Source organism: Silurus meridionalis, chromosome 7 (genome assembly GCF_014805685.1).
Source record: "Silurus meridionalis isolate SWU-2019-XX chromosome 7, ASM1480568v1, whole genome shotgun sequence".
In the NCBI taxonomy this organism is placed as follows: domain Eukaryota; kingdom Metazoa; phylum Chordata; class Actinopteri; order Siluriformes; family Siluridae; genus Silurus; species Silurus meridionalis.
The window spans coordinates 8,393,351-8,412,718 of record NC_060890.1 but is presented as its reverse complement, the minus strand read 5'-3'; the positions used below and the strand labels follow the sequence as shown (position 1 = coordinate 8,412,718).

The window sequence follows — 19,368 nt, the reverse complement described above, 5'->3', positions numbered from 1 at the left end:
GTAATTTTATGCATTGACAGATTAAATAATGAATTGCATGAATGAGAAGGGGTAAAGGTGTTCCTATTAAAGTAAAAAGTGAGTGTTTAATGAAATATATGCACTAGACACTGTTAAGAAAAAGGAAAAGGTTTTAGTATAAGGTTAGGGTTAGATTTAGGAGAAATAGCAATAATGAACCATATTAATAATTAAATCAATATCAATGGAGGATTGTTAAAAGGGTAGTATGTCATGTGTATGTGTTTTTGTAATACATTGACATCTCATCCTAGCATCTATTCATACATGCACATAGTTTTCTCAGGCCAGGCATTATCCTGGTCTGGGTCATGTCTGATACATAAAGTGCACACTGAAGACAACTAAATGAGCCAATTAGCAAGAAATTGGCTAAACCCAATGCGTTCCCTCCCTCTGGATACCAAAATTCATGATCACAATTAAAAAACAATATCTTGTGCAGCCCTGTTTTCTGGTGCCGAAACATTTCACTGGTATATAATTAATTGTTTTGTGTACTGAGCCAGCCAAATAGACAGACAAAGCAAATTAGTGTTTATCTGTTTGTATCTGATTTAAAAATATACAGTATGATTTTTAAATAAAGTAATAAAAAGTGTTCATTGGATCTTTTTTGGTTCAAGATCAGTATTTTTCATCTTAGCCTTGAGGCGGTTTATGATTCCGTGTTGACTGATTATTTTAGACTTGTATCAAGATAGTATTTGCATTAGATAAGGTTGAAAATGCTGCTGAGTATCGGGGAAAGGGACGTCATTATGATCTGACATGAGCACAAATCTGTGTGAAGAGACATGATGTGGTGTTCTGAGCACGCCAGCATCTAATGTGCTCTCTCCGTGTCCCTTTTCTTAGACTCACTATAGTGATGGAGAATACATAATCAGACAGGGGGCTAGAGGAGACACCTTCTTCATCATCAGCAAAGGAAAGGTACGATTTCTCTCAGACACACAGGCATGACAGCATATATTTTCAATTTAGATCTTCAGGACTCAAGAAATGTTGCTTTTTTTCCGATAACAGGTAAACGTTACCCGTGAGGATTCGCCCAATGACATTGTTCATCTGCGTGGCTTGGGGAAAGGGGACTGGTTTGGAGAGAAAGCTCTTCAAGGGTAAGTAAATACACACATCATAACCCCTGCAGCGAGCAGTGTCAAAAAAAAATATGAATAGCAGCGTGGGTAAACACATGATGAAGTTTTTTGACAGTTTGACAAGTTATGTAACTATGCATTTCTTCATGATTTTTTTTTTCAATCACAATCTGTTTCTTTGAAAAAAGGAATATATCTTTTCAAAGAGACAGAGATTTTATTACACGCTCAGTGAAGGATTCCTTGCCGAGCTCTACATTTGTAATCTAATCTAATGAGTGAAGATTTATTTTTAAAGAATGTGAAATAATTTCTCACTTTGATTATTAGCTTCATCCACAAAACATCTCCATGTAATAACCTGAGGTAAAAATTGCTCCCGGATTTCAAGAAATTATAATTTTCTCGTGACTCCACTGATCTTTGTTCAGACAACATTACTGAGGCAAATATTCACTCATTCGTTCTTTCATTCAGTTGTTTTGTGTTGTGCTATGTTGGATAAGTTTTTTTGCTATTATTAACTTATTAGTAGGTCTTTTAAACATTTGTGTCTGTCGTCAGTACAAAGAATAGCGCTGTGTCTAACTGTGTCACACAATCACCTTGTTAAATCCTGAGATAGGCACTGTTGTCTTACTTTTAGATAACAGTAATCCGAATGCACACTGTGTGATTTTGACCACAATTTGGTCAACTGAGACTAATTAGAAAAATTCTAAAAGATCCCTATAATCCTAGGCTAAATTCTATAATCTTTAATCATTGGTTTGACATGTTTATCGACACCCTATTAATGGCCTTTGCAGTTTTTTTCTGCTGATAAAATTCTGCCAGTGTCAGAAGATTTCAGACTCTTTCCTGCAGTGTGACTTTTCCTACAACAACCGTCAAACCAAGAACTAATAGGAGCGCCAAACCTGATGACGCCATTAGTGCGACAACCTCAAACCACCTCAGGGAAATGTCAGAACAAGTCTGTTTTTATTTTGTCTTTTATTATCAAGGCATATCACGAAAAAATTAATACTACAGATTGTTTTTGTTTGCTGCTAGCTACCATTAGCGGGAGAACACAAGTCTGAACCTGTCACCGATTGATGATGTGGAACTTCAGACGAGACTTTTTCTTGTGTGTTCAGTTTTGACTCATCTTGACTGTCGTACAGTCTGACATTTTGACAACTGAGATCCGACAGTGTGACACGGGGATCATGTTCGTACCGTCTGACAAGCAACAATAGCAAAGGACTATTAAAAATGGCACCATGGATTGGGTAGACTCACTGTACTGACCACTGTGTTTGTTATATACAAATTTAACATACAATTTGCAGGCAGACACCAAGCCCATGTCCACCTGATCATACAAATAGATCAGAATTGTTTTGTTTATAACCCTGTTTATTCACATTAGAGTTTTTACCTTTTTTTTTTTTTTAAATGCTTGTCCACACTGCAACTCTTCCATTACTACACTATACATATGTAAAAAAAGAAAGAAGAAGCTTTGGTTTGCAACGTTATTGTCAGGCATTTATGTTTGCTTTCGGTCATTAGGAATTGAGGCAATTGGCAGTAAATATTTTGTCCCTTTTAAAAAAAATGCAATTGAAAGTTGTACTCAACAACTGTACGTCATCCTCCATCTTGTTTGTTTTAAGTTGTATGGATCACATGATCATGTCACATGACTAAAAATACATACTTTTTCTAAATAGCTTTTTTCTCATATTAGATATCAGATTAATCCATTTAGGAGACAATTTCTGAGAGGTTTTTCTCCACAGAGGTGAGCGACATGAGGCCAAACCATAGAGAAAAACATGCATTAACATGGATATCTCCGAGTTAGAAAGTGGCCTACATAAAATAAACCGTGTTTTGTTATGTTTCTAAAATAGTTTTTTCATGTAGAGATTGTCCAAATCTTTTCATCTTTTTTCTTTTCTTTGCCAGAATTGAGCTGCAGCGATATCTGACAGGATTTCTCAGACAAAAGTGCATTTATCATTATGAGAAATTATCAATATTTTATGTGAATAGGAACATAGTTACATATCAACAAATAGGAAATCGAATCTTTGTGTATTTTTGCATACCTACTGTTGGATATACATTCTAATTGTTATCCTCCATCTTCTATATTTTTTTATATTATATTATATATCCATTAATGGACTGCTAAACTGAATAAATCATTGTTTGAGCAAGGACAGCCCTTTCAGTTGTTCTCAGAAAAGCCTGCTCCAGATCAAACATAGGCATTCTTTGTCTTTACATGACTGTGACCTAGCGGTGATGGGGGTATATGATGAAACCCAGGGACCAGAATTAAAAAAAGGACCTGCTTATTAAAAGCCCCAAAGAGGTGAATAGGGTCAGAACAGTACTACTTGTCCTTTAGTGCAAATTCATTTTGCTTTTGTAAAGCTGAAAAATGAAGCTTTGATATTCATTATTCAGCACAAAAATATGTGTTCACTGTCTCAGGCTCCAGATTGTTATTTATAAACGGTTTATTTTGCTGACTGCGGCTTTATTTTGCTCTTAAATTAGTATATAAAGAATTATCTAACTATTATTCCAAGCATTAGACATTAAAGATATTTGTCCTTGATTATATTCTATATTTACCATAATTTCCGGACTATTAAACGCACCCAAATATAGGCCGCACCAACTGAATTTTACAAAGATTTTTATTTTGAACATAAATAAGCCGCACTTGTCTACACTGACACTAATGAACTTTACACAGGCTTTAACGAAAGACAGTGTCTGTTACACGGCTTGTATCTAAACAGTAGCCTACCAAGAAAGTCATTGTTCACTGTCTTCCTCCTTCCTTTCACAATAATTTCTCTCTAAAGTTTATCTTTTGGCATCGTCGTGCGTTTAAAAATCACCATCGGTGAAGCTTTTCTCCCGATGCCGTGCAGCTCAGAACACAGGTGAAGTGTGTTTTTTCATGCCCGGTTGTTTTCAGCGTGACGAATGATTCGCATTTCCTGTTGACAGTCCGAGTGAGCGGCAGGTCAAACGTCAGAGGAACATCATCCATATTCATGATGTGGCCGTTCAGCACTTACATTGGTCTAATGTTATGGGGTCTCAGTTTTTTGGCATGAAGTTTGTAAAACCGAGAAAAACCCAGGAAAAGGTTCAAAGCGTGGGGAAAAAGTAGCGGGTTATAGTCCGGAAAATACGGTAAGTAAATATACAAATGCTATTTTGTTTTTGTGAAATTAAAAGCATATAGTTGCTATAAGAGCATTTGGTTCATTTTGTGAGAAAAGCAAACTCTCATAACCTGGTGTTAGACACTGCATTTATAAAATATTCCTTGCAATATCATTTGAAATAATAAATAACTTATTTTCTTCAACTTTCTGTTGTTAATGATAAAATTTAAATATTAACAACGGGAAATATTCCTGGAATAAACTGTACATTTTATATAACTAATCATTTCCAAATCAATTAATTTTTATTTGTATAGCACTTTTAACAATAGACATTGTCTCAAAGCAGCTCTACAGAGATAAAAGCTCTCATTATGGAGGTATTTGTGTTTTTTTAGAAATCTGATTCGTTGCACAGAAAAGTCAACTCTGTGAGGTGTTTTCTCTTAACGTTGGTTGGAGTCTGAGGTTGGACACAAAACTTAGTAGAGACACCTAGTGGAAGAGGACGGTGGTGCATGCATGTGCTCCTGACAACATGGGTAATCAGTGTAATGATGCTTGAGTGTTTCCATAGCAGTAATGGATTTGTGGAAGTATTTAGGTAAACACCGATAATGGGGCTCTTTTAACATTCTTTTAATCTGCCCTGCAGTGGTTGTATGATGGTTTACAGCTTGGTCATGATGCATGGACAATAACACCGTAAATCGGCAAAGACAAACAATTGATTTGCCAAATACATTTCCGTATACTGTATGACATGTTCTGAGATCATCTTTATGAACTGGAAACAGAAAATAGACTAAAACATAAAAAGGATGGGAGTTAAAGTAAAACAAAAGATTAGAATAAAAATAGTAGAAGTGTAATAAAATTACAATATAAAAAATCATAATCATTGCAATAAAATAGAAATGGAATTTACAATAAAATTATTAATGGAAAAACTAATTTATGTATGAAGCAGCATATACACTCCGTCTTTACTTCAAAAGGTGAGCAGAGAAATGACACCATCCTATAGAACAGGGCACACGTGCATGAGCGAACATGTCAGTGTATGACGTGACATTTGTCACAACTTTATTAAAAAAAGCTTGTCACGTTGCATTACTGCATGCATGTTTAAGCATTCATTCTGTTTTCTATAGTGATGGTGATTTATTTTGCACATTTCTTGTATTGCACATTCACATGCAATCACCCAAAGTCAGGCAAATACAGGACAAGAGCAAAAGAAATGTGGTTTGAGAATTTCAGAAACTGTTGATCTTTTCAGGAAACTGTCAGTTACATTTCTATGTGGCACTGCAGCCTTAGATTTCTGGTATTTCAATTAGCATAGACTTCTAGTTAGCTTGAACCAGTTCCACCATTCTTTTTTATCAGTTTTCAAGGCATTTCCTCTCACAGAACTCGCTGTTCACCAATTTTGTGTTCACCAATTTAACACTATTTTGTATGAACATTTTTGTGCATGAAAATCCAAGCAGATCAAAATGACTAGCAGATCATGAATTTTAACAGTTTGTAGTTACATCTACAGGAAGTAAACCCTGAAGAAAAAAAAAAAAAAGCAAAGAGAAATCCTTTATTTGCTTTTCCCAGCGATGTTAGGAGCTAGAGCCCCTGGAGCAATGAAGGTTAAGGGCCTTTGTCAGGGGCCCCAAGAGTGGTAGCTTGGTGATACCTGGGCTTGAGCCCAAACCTTCCAATCAGTAACCCAGAACCTTAATCACTAAGCTACCACCTTCAACAGCAATAAGTAAGGTTGGTTAGTGTTATCCCTTACCCCAGCAAAACAGAACTGCTGGTCATTCCAGGTGATTCATCTCCAGGTCAAGATCTCCAAATAACACTTCATGACTCTCTGCTCTCCCCTTCAGCCACTGCTCGTAACCTTGGGGTAACTATGGACAATGAACTGTCTTTTTTCCCACATGTCGCTAATGTTGCTCATTCTTGTCGATTTCTTCTCTATAACATCCGAAAGATTCAACCATTTCTGTCCATACAGGCTGCCCAGGTGCTTGTTCAGTCTCTTGTCATTTCAAGACTTGACTACTGCAACTCTCTGCTGGCAGGTCTTCCCCTGAACGCTATTCTTCCACTGCAAATGATCCAAAACGCAGCTGCACGACTTGTGTTTAATCAGCCCAAGTTTTCCCACACCACCCCACTGCTGTGCTCCCTTCACTGGCTTCCAATAGCTGCACATATAAGATTCAAAACACTGGTGCTTACCTACAAGGCCAAAAATGGACCAGCACCATCTTACCTCAGTGACCTCATCACATCTCGCACTGCACCACGCTGTCTGAGATCCTCCAGCACTGCTCGACTGGTACCTCCTTCTCTCAGGGTAAGAGGTAAGTACACTTCAAGGCTCTTCTCTGGTCTGGCACCGAGGTGGTGGAATGAACTTCCCCTAGATGTCCGTACAGCAGAGTCCCTGATTATCTACAAACGACGACTGAAAACCTACCTCTTCCTGAAATACCTAAATTAGCACTTTCCAAGTTTGTAGAATTCGAGTTATATTTATATTAAGTTTGTAATCTTGCGTAAGAGTGTAGATTTATTCATTACTAGAGACTCAAAGCACTTTTGTACGTCGCTCTGGATAAGGGCATCTGCTAAATGCCACAAATGTAAATGTAAATGTAAATGTAAATGTAAATCCCTTACATTACAGCAGATATAAACAAACATTCCTTTTCTGGCCTCACCATGGGGAAGAACTTTGATGGACATGGTGAAAAACATACCAACTGTCCCCAATGCTCTGAAACTATAGCTGCCTTCCATACATCTTAAATAAACATACATATAGAGATATTTCACTTATAACTTCTGCCAATCTACGAGCCTACAACTCCCAAAACATACACACACCCTCCGTCTCCCAGTTTCTAATGAAACACACACACACACACACACAAACATACAAACACACACACACACACACACACACACACACACACACACACACACACACACACACATACTCGTTTTATAAAGGACTTTAAACCATAAAATCATCGCAAAGTATTAGTGCTGTTTGTTCCTTCTCAGACTGCACTGATCCTTGTGAAATAGTTGAATTATCTGGTATTTGCTCTCTTGCTCTGCTTGCTCTAAAACTGTTCCACGTTTCTCGAATCTGATGAGTATGTTGTATGCTGATCGCCTGACCCCTTTGCCTGATCTCGTTATCGATTTTTGGATTACATTTCCAATTTGTTTTGCAAGCTCTTCATTAAAACCGCAGAAACTGCACTTGCATCTGTCTGAGATTGCCTTATATCCATTTTTATTCAATGCATATCATAACTGGGGCCAATGCGATTTGCATCTCGATACATAGCCGATGATTAGAGATTACAAATGAAGCAGCTAACGATGCGATATGATTCACCCGAATTATGATGCAGTGCGATTCGATTTCACATTGATTCAACACATTGCGATTCAGTGCAATATGACGCAATGGGAAAAATATGATGCTATGCACTTTATTATGGTGCAGATTATTCGCTTTTATTTCTTTGGTTCAAAAAAATCATACATTTACTAAGTGCCTTCTAATGTCTAATGCATGGCCCTCTCACAAACAGGCCTTTGTAGTGCAACCAAAAAAAAAAAAGATTAAATAAAACCAGAGGTTCTTTTCCTGTTCTTTCAACAGGAAGATGCAGCTCTACCTCTGCCATGTTCATTTATATTCTATGTGACTCTCAATATGTTTTTTGTATTGTTGTGATACGTCATATTCACAGCAGTGGCGCTTGAGTAACGTTTGGCGAGGAGAAATCAATCTTCATATAAAATATATTTCACAAATTATTGGTCACTTTTTAAATAACAAAATTATAGCACATCTACTAATACTTATATATAAATAATAATTGGAATTAAATAATATTAAATGAAAATCAAATTAATTAAAACTTGTATCCAATGCACACTTTTTAAAAATTAATCATAAACTTTTTTGCCGGTGCAAGATGCAAATTGGTGAATCTTCCCAGTATAATTACAGTATAATTACACTTTAAAATGATTTCCCATTAAGAGCTAGGACAGTACATACAGTATTATTCTGTTGTTTGTTTTCCTTTGGGTATTTTTTGTCAATCTATGTAAAGCAAAGCCAGTGTCTTGTTAAATGGCAAGCTCTTTGATGTGATGTTAAACTCAGCGGCGCTGATGAGAAACGCTAATAGGCCATGTGGTGGCTTCGTTTTAGCTTGAAAGGGTGTTACTCTTCTTGATCTCTTTGCCTTTGATCTCACCTTTTTTTCGCTGTGTGTGGTAATTAGCACACAGTCTTGTGTGTTTGTTAGCACTGAGCGCTATAGCAAACCAAATCACTTCTCCATTGAGCTTGTCGGGGGCGAGACAGCCGTCTTTTTTATCTTAAACGATATTTGGTTATCCCGGGTTATGTTGCACTAAGATAAGGCGTTAAAGAGACAATGGAATGATGAAAAGACCCACTCGGACTGATTGAGTTCTTAGTAATTAAGATAATTTGTTTCACACGTTACGTTTTTGCCTCCCAAGCTTTGACGATATTAGTCAAATAAATCTCTAATGACCGCACCAAAGGTCACTGTTATTTAGATCTTATCTACAGCTGTTACTCTATTAATGGCTCAACTCTCTATCGAGCTCTATGAATAACTTCAAGGACATTTATTAAGGTTGTTTCATTCACGCGCTCTAAACGACTTGGATTCCGACTGTGCAAGCTCTTAGTCGGTGGGCCACTCTGTCTTTCGTTTCTGTTCTCACCCTGCATGCATTTTTTATTCCAGTCAGATTGACAGGCTTGACCTTTCCTTTATGGCTTGATGTGAGTCTATGTGGTATATTCTGACCCAGGTCAGACGTTTAACAGATTATTGGTGCATTCCACTGCTCTACTTGGTTTGTCTTTACTATCTCTTTTTTTGTCTGGCTTCTGTAAATTCTTGCTCAATCACCCAGTTCTATATCACCTGAAATGATCAGTGACATGAGGTTACAGTTTTTCCCTATTTTAATATTTGTTCAGTTTGTTTGTACGATTTAGCAATCATGTGAGGCAAATTTTATGAATAATGTAATGCTGCCTGGTGACACCGAGCACAGTATCTGTTCTCACAGTTTTGCTGTTCAGTGTTGTGCAATGATGGAAACATAATGTCAACTTCAGCCTTACAGACCTCCTCTTTCCTGCAATCACATTCAAGACTCGGGTCTCTAGACGGCAGATTACCGACTGCAAACACAATCCCTTGATACACGCCAAAATTCACAGCTGCTCTTTTACCTTCACATGTTGATGGTGCATATGATGTGTTCAATGATGAGCATGGAACATATGTGTCCGATTTCCTTGCCTCTTCCTGGGTTAATGCTCTTTCATCCTGTTGTTCTTTCAACAACAAATAGATACATCTGGTGGGAGACAATATGTAAATGGATGTTTTTGGTTTTGCTACTGTGTAGGTGTGTGATTTAATGTGAATGTATTATATGGAATGAAAAATGTTTTGTTCAGAACAGGAACTGTTCTTGAAACAGTAATATATCATGTCCCTTGATAATAATAATAATAACAATAATAATAATCACAATAATAATAATAATGTAGGAAAGGATTCCTATTCAGTTGTATTTCCACACTTTACCACTAGAGGCAGATGCACAGTTTACCAGACAGATACGGCTACTTTATCAGCTAGCCTCAACTGAGATAGCAGCAGTCATGGATGCTCCTGATGTACAGCCTAATATTATTATTGTTATTATTATTTTTGTCATTGTTTTTGTTATTAATTAATAAATTATAGTTAGTTTTTTTATGTATTAACAAATAGTTTTAACCCATGCACACTTCAGATATAGATAGTAATATGGATATTTGTAGCATTAAACAGATAAATTGTATTCATTTTATTTGTTTCATAAACTCGTTTATTTTTTTAATCTCCAGTAAGCGCTTTATCATGATCAGGGTCATGAAGACCTTCTGCAAAAGCTGAATGGGATGCAAGTGAATCTCAAGGCAACATGCAGACATACTTTCAAATTACGAAATGTGAAGAGTTTTTTTTAATGTATTGATCATTCTTAACCATTCCGTAACAATTCTCTTCCTTTGTTCGTTCTCGTTTTAGGTTAGTTCACAATTTGCCTACTGCTGAAATAACGGTGTGAAACGGGCATTTTAGCACAGCCGGCAATGTTGTTATACTGTCACGCTTTAACCAAACAAGCTTTCTTGTGAAGAACGTATACTTCTTAGTTAGCATTAAAACAAAGGCAAGTGATGTGATTAACATCGAGCTTGTTTTAACGGTACCTGTGACAGCGGTGAAGTATCTTAGGCAGCTATTGAATAGTTGGTTCTGGAGATTGACGTGTTGAAAGCAGGAAAAATGGGCAAGTAAAAGGATCTTTGACAAGGAGCTTCTCAAATACAATGGTCCCTTTCAGCAGAGTAATGCTCCCTGCTACATTGCAAACCTGTTCATTGATGGTTTAAGCAACATGATGAGGATTTTAGCTGAATTCCCCAGATCCCAATGGGCAGAATGTGCTAGATGGAGGCCCCACCTTACAACTTAAAGAACCTGGTGATAAAGTTTTGGTGCCAGCACCACCACAAAGGTCTTGTGAAGTCCATGTCTTGATGGGTAGGCACTGTTTTAATGGTTGAAGGGACACCTACATAATATAAGGCAGGTGGATTTAATACAGATTGATAAATGCAAATGTGGGTTTGATATGGAAAATGATTAATAAAAAATAAAGCTTCTAGGCCTTCAGTCTCTTTCCATTAAGTTTGAGTCACTGTGCTCAAGAGTTTTAATCATGTCAGTAAACCGGTAAATGGACAGGTCCGTCTTCTTGCAATTCTAGTTAAGTCCGCATGAACAGGAGTATTAAAAGTTGATTTCACGGCATGATTAAAATAATTACAGCCCATCATAATTCGAATCATGTTGTTACCCTTATGAATTATGAACTCATTTTAGATTGTATTGCCATCTGGGAGAGTATGTGTAATAATGGACACAATCATGATGCTCAGACATGATCCACTGAGACCGAGCTTCCATAACCATAACTCTGTTTATTGTTTTATTTTATAACTTCACCAGCAAACCTTTTTTAATCTTATATTTCAGTTACTTTGCAGTCCAAGCATGGACCATGTACAAGTGCAAATATAAAAAAGGCTTTACACATGTAGTTGTCACTTTAATAACTTCTGGGATTCAGTGCTTTTCAATGTGCTTTTTTTTGTTCTACCAGTCTCCTAGTAACGCTGATATCATAAATAATAAAGATTTCAAGCGAAAAGTTTCTGAAAAACTGACTTACTTTGTACTTGCATGCATTTGTTGATCACCCGTGAAGTGCAAAGACAGTTCCCGACACAGCTCATTGCTCGTTTGCATTTTGTAAAGCCCACAAAACTCCATACAAGTTCAAGTGCACAGACAGCTGGGAGCCTGAAATGAACAATCCGGGTTAAGGCTAAAAAGGCAGAAGTGGAAGTTATTTTACTCGAATTGATCCTTCAGTTTGAAGTCAGAAAAGCTGGAAAAGTTTAATAATATATAATATTAATAATAAGCAAGCACTTGAACCCCTGTCAGCGGCAGAGCCAGAAGCCAAGTCCGAATTTTAAGAAGGCTTTTTGATCTAGGTAAGAATATTGAGACATCAGTTTAAGTGCCAGGATTATGGACAGGAACTAAATTTTCGATTAGCCCCTGCACTTCTCTGTACCATGTCACCTGATTGTGGACCTGATTCACATTCGCAGCTCATTATCACTCATAAAGACCTTGCACCACATTCTCATGTTTGTCTTTTCATGTTGTTGTCTTCGCTCTTGCTCTGGTTTAATTGATCTTGTTCTTGTTTCTGGTTAGTTTGTGTTTCAATTCTTTGGTTTTGTGTTTCATTTATTTATTACTTATTACATAAATATCTGCACTTAAATCTGCCTCCACTTGTTTTCTTTCTTGTTTACTCTTGATCATGACAATGTTCTTGGCATAAGAAAAGCTTTCTCGTGATCTCGATACGTATAACAAATTATTTTCTTATATCACGACTTAATTCACTCGCCATAACAATAGTGTTTTTTCCGTAATCTCGACATCACAAAAGTTTTGGTTTTTTTGTTATCATGACTGATCTAAATGCAAAGACAGATTTTCTTTTCTTGTGCATGTTTCTGGTGTATTGCAGACTCCACTTATGTGTACGTTAACCAGTGACAGAAACAAAGCTATTTCAGTTTGATTCCCTGATCAAAGTAAAAGCTGCAATGATGCTGCCTCTGGAACATGCTCTTATACGGAATACACAGAAAAATTAAGTAATGATCACAGGGGAACAATGTTTGTAATGTCAAGATCATGAGAAAATGAAGTCCTGATGATGAGAAAACAAAAAACTTTTTTTTTATCTCGACAAGTTGTTTTGTCTTCTTGATCGTGAGAAAACAAGAAAGAAAAAAATATTCTAATGCATAATAAGTAAAAGAAGATTTGAGATCAGAATTTTGAGATAAGTCCGAATTTTCATTATACATAATCTTTCTTTTTTTCCTAATAGCTAGAATGGCCATCCATGTGGGTATGAATTATTTTATAGCAGCATCAGGGGAAAGCGTTATGATTACTAATAGAGCCAGAAGTTGCATTAGTACAGTAGTAGAGCAGCTCTAATAAAAAAAGGAGCCAGCATTACATTTCAAGCATTACAAGAATGCAATATTGTCATCATATTCCACCAAGTATTTCTAAAGCATTCGATAGAAGAATTAGACTAACATTCACTTAAAGTGGCTCGGCTACACGTGTGGGTGTGTGTGACCTGCATGGACACCTGTATTCAGTCCTTAAGCAAAGTGCAGCTGCTGGAAGCGATCACCGAGGACAGTGTTTCAGATCTCCTTCACTCTCCATATATTTCCCTTAACACAGACTTAGAGCTGGTGCTCCACTTTAGCACAATGCCACATGGCATTTCACTGATGGAGGATCTAAAAGGTCTGCTTCAGTCTGAACTCAGCTTCTGCAGTGAGGAGGACTTCAATGACTCAGAGGCGAGCAATACCGAGTAATTTCAAAGATATTGCTGCTAGAATGACTGTTCTTCGTGTGTGTGTGTGTGTGTGTGTGTGTGTGTGTGTGTGTGTGTGTGTATTGAGAATGATGGATTACTTGTCTGTGTTCTTATTTTGGATAATAATAACGCCTGAAAGGTGATAACCATTTACATAAAAAATAGTAATAATATTTTATTATGAAGGGGAGTAAGTTATTGATTTTTAAGTAAATATATTGATTTATTTTTGCTGATAATGGGCATGATTTATTTTTGGTTTAATTTGACCAAATTCTGTATTCATTAGGAAATCTCCTTAAATCATTCATTAATAAATCTTCCTTTTTTTTTAATAAATCTACTTTTTTACTTAATTTTAAAAAATCCCCCTTTTATGATTTTTTTTTCTAGTTAGTTATCGATGACCATTTTTTTTGGTGATTATTTTTGCTGATTTATTGATTTATTTCTGGTTAAATTTTGTATTCTTGTTTGCCCATTTCACTGAGATTCTTATCATTATTTTTTTTTTATTCCTACTACAGCCCTACTCCCCAGGCAGGATCACATGACCGCATTTTCTCTATGCCCTAATGAAGTGATATAGCCACATGGTGCTCCGTCACATAAATTAATCAAGAGTGTCGAACGGATTTGACGGCATGTGACTGATGTGTTGTCATTATATGTTTCCACAGAGAAGACATTCGAACAGCCAATGTCATTGCTGCTGAGGCTGTCACCTGCCTGGTCATCGACAGAGAGTGAGTTACATCTGTTTGTCTCTTTTTGTGTCCCAATGCCACGTTGCCTTTATTAGTCTTTCAGGCCATCGCCGAGTTTTATTAACATCTTACATGTTCTCATGGGGAACTAGTAAATGAACTAGTATATACTGCTACCAATTCACATGCGAGAAAACAGACACCTTGGTGAAATCCCTACATAATGGTTCTCCAGACTTAGATCTCCAAGGACACAAATGTGTGTGTAACTCTCCCGGATTCTGAAGTGTGTTTGTGTGTGTGTGTGTGTGTGTGTGTGTGTGTGTGTGTGTGTGTGTGTGTGTGTGTGTGTGTGCTGCTCAAAACACACAACCCTACCACTCACAAGGAGCATGCTCCACAGGAGAATGGTGACGAATTGGTTCCCACTGTGTGTTCACATTCTCTTGTTTTGGACGCTGTATATCCGTGTTGGCATTTTAGCCCTGAGGTGATTTACACACAGTTGAAATAGAATTGCTCTGTGCATCTAGATGTCAGAAGTGTAGATAGATAGATAGATAGATAGATAGATAGATAGATAGATAGATAGATAGATAGATAGATAGATAGATAGATAGATAGACAGATAGACAGACAGACAGACAGACAGACAGACAGACAGACAGACATAAAAATAAATAAATAAATAAATAAATAAATAAATAAATAAATAAATAAATAAACAAATAAATAAATAAATAAATAACGGCATCAGCAGGCTAGAAAAATTCCTAAAGGAAAAGTTTTATTTGGTTTAATATGACACAATTTGTTTGAGTTTCCTGAGATGCTTTAAGATTATAATGTGAACTCAGACAGCATATAATATAAAATATATAATAGTCAGCAAATCAAAACAAAACCTGTGTTACATAAGATCAACTTGTGTTACATATAACAGCCTTGAAAGGGTATTTTGTTGAGCAAGGATAGGAATTTATAGTTCATTTTTACTCTTAAATGCATTGCTAATATTAAGGTATAGGAGCAATACAAACATAAATGCAACATGTAAATACAGGGTTATTCAAAAAGAATGAAGGACTGAGGAAGAAAACATAGGGGTGTGTTGTAGAAAAACAATCAACTATTCATTTTGTCCTGAAATACATTCTTTTTTACCACAGCGATTTGAAAAAAATAATTTATAATTACATTTTAATCTGTCCTGAAGATTTTCCAATGTCAGAAATCTTACCATTTTAAAGTACTTATATCTTTACAGAACACTTGTTAAACCGCAGCCTATTTCTTAATCTGTTTACCTTTCATCTTGTATTATGTTCCAAAAAATTCCCTATGAATGAGCTGTTACTGTAGAAACAATAACGCATTAGAACAAGTGCATAAAAATAACTATAAAATCATTTATGTTACAGATGAAGCGGCTGTTCTAGAAAATAAGTCTTTAGATTTAAGAATTCTACAGAACTGTGTTATAAATATATATATAATAAGACATCACAGTTCAGAATTGAGCATGTATATGTCGAGGCCAAGGAACTGCAATGCTGCCTGTAAGCTACTTACAGTGAATTGTTCCCCCCTAGTGTACCGTATGTGTGAGGTGCTTCTAGACAGCCTGAAAGCTTTGACCACACACATACAGACCTAAACTCTCCATGCTGGTAGGGCATGTAGGACAAAGGTTCAGTAATCCGTATTACTGATATGTTTTTTTCTGACTTTCTATTATATATGGTAAACAATGTGTCCACATAACATAATTTCCTTCTTTGAACTAGTAAAATGCTCTGTTGGGACACATGTTCAATGCAGTGAAATAGAGGGCAGGAACAAAAAACAAATAATTCCAGATGTACGAGACTTCAGCAAAAACTCCACACAGCTTGAGCATAAAAGGAAAGAGAGAGCATTTTCAGCTCGTCACGGGCACTGCTCATCAACGAGGGTTTCGCTTCTGCGTAATCTCTCGCTGCTCCCGAAAGGGCAATGATGGATTATCTGTGATGGGGATGATTTCAATCACCATTATGGGTCATTTTGACTTATTTAAATTGACCTGCATTTTATTATTCAGTCAGTACCTCAATCCCACAATGCAAGTAAAGAAAAAACAACAGTGATATGCTGGATTACTAGTGATTGTTAAGATGAGACCATTTTAAAAATGATTTTGCCATGCACAGTTTTAAATCATTTCCTTTTACCTCTTATTGTAACTGGAAGATGTACACATGATGGCAAATCTTTGCCTATTTGTTAAAATACTGATTGTAAATCCAGTTTTGTCTTTTTATGCACCAAATAAGCAGGTAGAAACAAAACATTTATTGCACCCATTACTATTCTTCAGTGCTACCAGAGCCATTACAGCGTGATATTAACACTATGGAGCACAAGGTTACTTTTGCCATGGCCAATGGTAAAGGATTCCTAATGGACTCACTCAGCGTAGCTTCAGGCTGTGGTGCACTTTAATTAAGCGCATGATGTTCCATGAAGGGAAAGAAGCTATGTCATCTTCCTATGTGATAAAACACAGCGGGGCATGCTATTATACGAAAATAATCAAACACAGAATGGGTTTGGTGGCACCACCATGAGGATTATTTTCCTAAATTATTTTATTCCTTGTAGACCACAACAACTTGTTAGCGATTTTAATGTAATGTATTAAAGCCAACATTTTACATTTAGTCCATCCATGTTTAATGTTGTGGAATGTCGCCAAAACAGGTTATCTATCTATCTATCTATCTATCTATCTATCTATCTATCTATCTATCTATCTATCTATCTATCTATCTATCTGTCTGTCTGTCTGTCTGTCTGTCTGTCTGTCTGTCTGTCTGTCTGTCTGTCGGTCTGCCTGTCTGCCTGTCTGTCTTAGACTTGCTCTGTTTCCTAGAAAGTACTACGTTTACACACTATCAACTATAAAATAGTTCTCTTATACAGCAATACAGAGCCCCAGCATTCCTACCATTCCTGTAATGTGTCCCTAAAGGCTTATTTTTAAAGTATGTCAAGCACCTTCTGCGATTGCTTGATTCTTTATCTTTGGGAATAGGGCGAAGTCCGCAGAAGACAAATCTGGCGAGTACGGTGGGTGCAGAAGTGATATCATGTTGTGTTCAGCGAGAAACCTATGTCTGAGGAAAGCTCGGTAACAGGGTGTTGAAGGTGTTACTTTAGACATGTTAGAATGGAGACAATAATATGATCCTGCAGTTTTCTAACAGCTATCTATAAACCAACACCTTCTGGAAAATCAGCATTTGAGAACTCAAAGTCATTGCATATGTAAAGTATTATAGAGCAAATTTTAGGAAGCATGAGAACTTCTTGAAAGGCCTGGACCTAATAATATGTACTTGTTTTTGGCTCTAATGGCATGCATGCTGTATAATATTGCACAATTCTGCAAACAATTTGACTAAAAAGCTAAAAATCTGGACTATAATTACATGTACTATTATTTATTTATTTATTTTGCAGTTCATTTAAGCATTTGATTGGAGGTCTGGATGACGTCTCGAACAAAGGCTATGAGGACGCTGGAGCCAAAGCAAAGTAAGTTTTGCTGTTTATATTGAAAAAATGTACACAGACGCACACACACACACACACACACACACACACACACACACACACACACACAAACACGTTCATACACTTACATTCACTGCATTATAATAAAGCAAGGTTATTTATAAAAGTTTATTAAAAAAGCAAAGAAAATTACAGATGAATTCACAATTGCGAAAGATCCGAAAACAAAAAGGACCAATAAATGTCCAAATCTCTTCCAAATCCCAGTGAGAAATCACTGTACTGTTTACACAGAGCCAAAAATGAAATCTTGTTCTCGCAGCTGTTTTTCGGAAATACCTGTACAGATAAAACTGTATTGATTTTTTTTTTTTATCTAACTACATACATGTTTGATGGGTCTGCTCTACAGCTTACGTGCTATTATTTTACACCCTTAAATCTTATGCTCCAAATGATGCAGTGATCAGTTTTAAACCCAAATTGGGCATGACATAAACCAGTAAAATGTTTCAGCATAGAAAATTCGGGCATAATTTTTTTGCTTGTACCTCTCTGTTAACAAAACATTTGATTTATTTCCTAAAGGAGATTTTTTTAACAATTATGGTGGTGACCAGGTTGTTTCTATGGATGAATGAATGCCCTGCATTGATATGATGAAGAAAGTGCTCTGTTTATCCTGCTATTCATATTGGCACGCATGAAAAAAACCTCACTGACTTTTTTTTTGTTGCTTCCTGTGGGATCCCGATCCCTATACACAACTCTCGTCTCAGCCATGAACCATTCTGGCAAGCTTTCTAAAATAAACTGCTTTTCTCCTATTCGTATCTGTATTTGTATCTGTTTATAACACATTATCTGTTGATGCCGAACAATGGTTTTGGAATTGGATTCATCCCTACTGCATATCTCTATTTCAGATCATCAGCGCTTTGTTTTGTGAAAAACTAAACAGTCTACAGTTTTCGAGGGAATTTTTTTCTGCGTATGGAATATCCGAAAATCATAATGATTTTTAAGATGTACTGGGACTGATTACAACCACAAAGCCACTGGAGTTTTGGCCCTTTATTCGGGGTCAGTGGTCTCCCAGAGAAATTTCTGTTGTTGTGGCTATAAACAGTGCGACTTTGCTTATAGACTGAACGCCATCATGATTTTGAATTTCCTGCTCAAGATTGTTTTTGACCCTGAAAATATTTGGTACAACTGCTTCACCTTGTGGTTATAGTGTGTCAGTTCAGAATGTAGTCTCCATGTCTGGGATTTCATCAATATACAGCTATACTGTATTTAAGTCTGTGCTTTTTTTTAATTCTCATGCTTAATAGACATGATTTTTTTTCTTTTGATAGTGAAATACTTAAAAGATAATTGTCTGAATTAGTTTTTATTTATTGTCACTTACAGTGCATTTGGAAAGTTTTCACAGCGCTTCACTGTTTCCAAATGTTTTTGTTTCAGCCTTATTCCAAAATCCATTAAATTAATTGTTTTCCTCAAAATTCTACAAACAATACCCCATAACAACCACATGAAAGAAGTTTGTTTGAAATCTTTGCAAATTTATTTAAAAAAAAAACCCAAAAACTTGTGTATATAAGTATTCACAGCCTTTGCTATGACACTCAAAATTGAGCTCAGGTG

At 36.4% G+C, this 19,368-nt stretch overlaps 1 protein-coding gene across 2 annotated transcripts in view; it reads left to right on the top strand.

The window, feature by feature from the left end:
- The window catches only part of prkg1b (protein kinase cGMP-dependent 1b), a 201,671-nt gene that overhangs the window by 164,676 nt on the left and 17,627 nt on the right, over positions 1–19,368 (top strand). For both annotated transcript variants that reach the window (XM_046853942.1, XM_046853941.1), the window contains exons 6-9: positions 880–957; positions 1,051–1,142; positions 14,131–14,196; positions 17,662–17,736. In XM_046853942.1, coding sequence (XP_046709898.1) covers positions 880–957; positions 1,051–1,142; positions 14,131–14,196; positions 17,662–17,736 — 311 coding nt within the window. The remainder of the gene's footprint in view (positions 1–879; positions 958–1,050; positions 1,143–14,130; positions 14,197–17,661; positions 17,737–19,368) is intronic.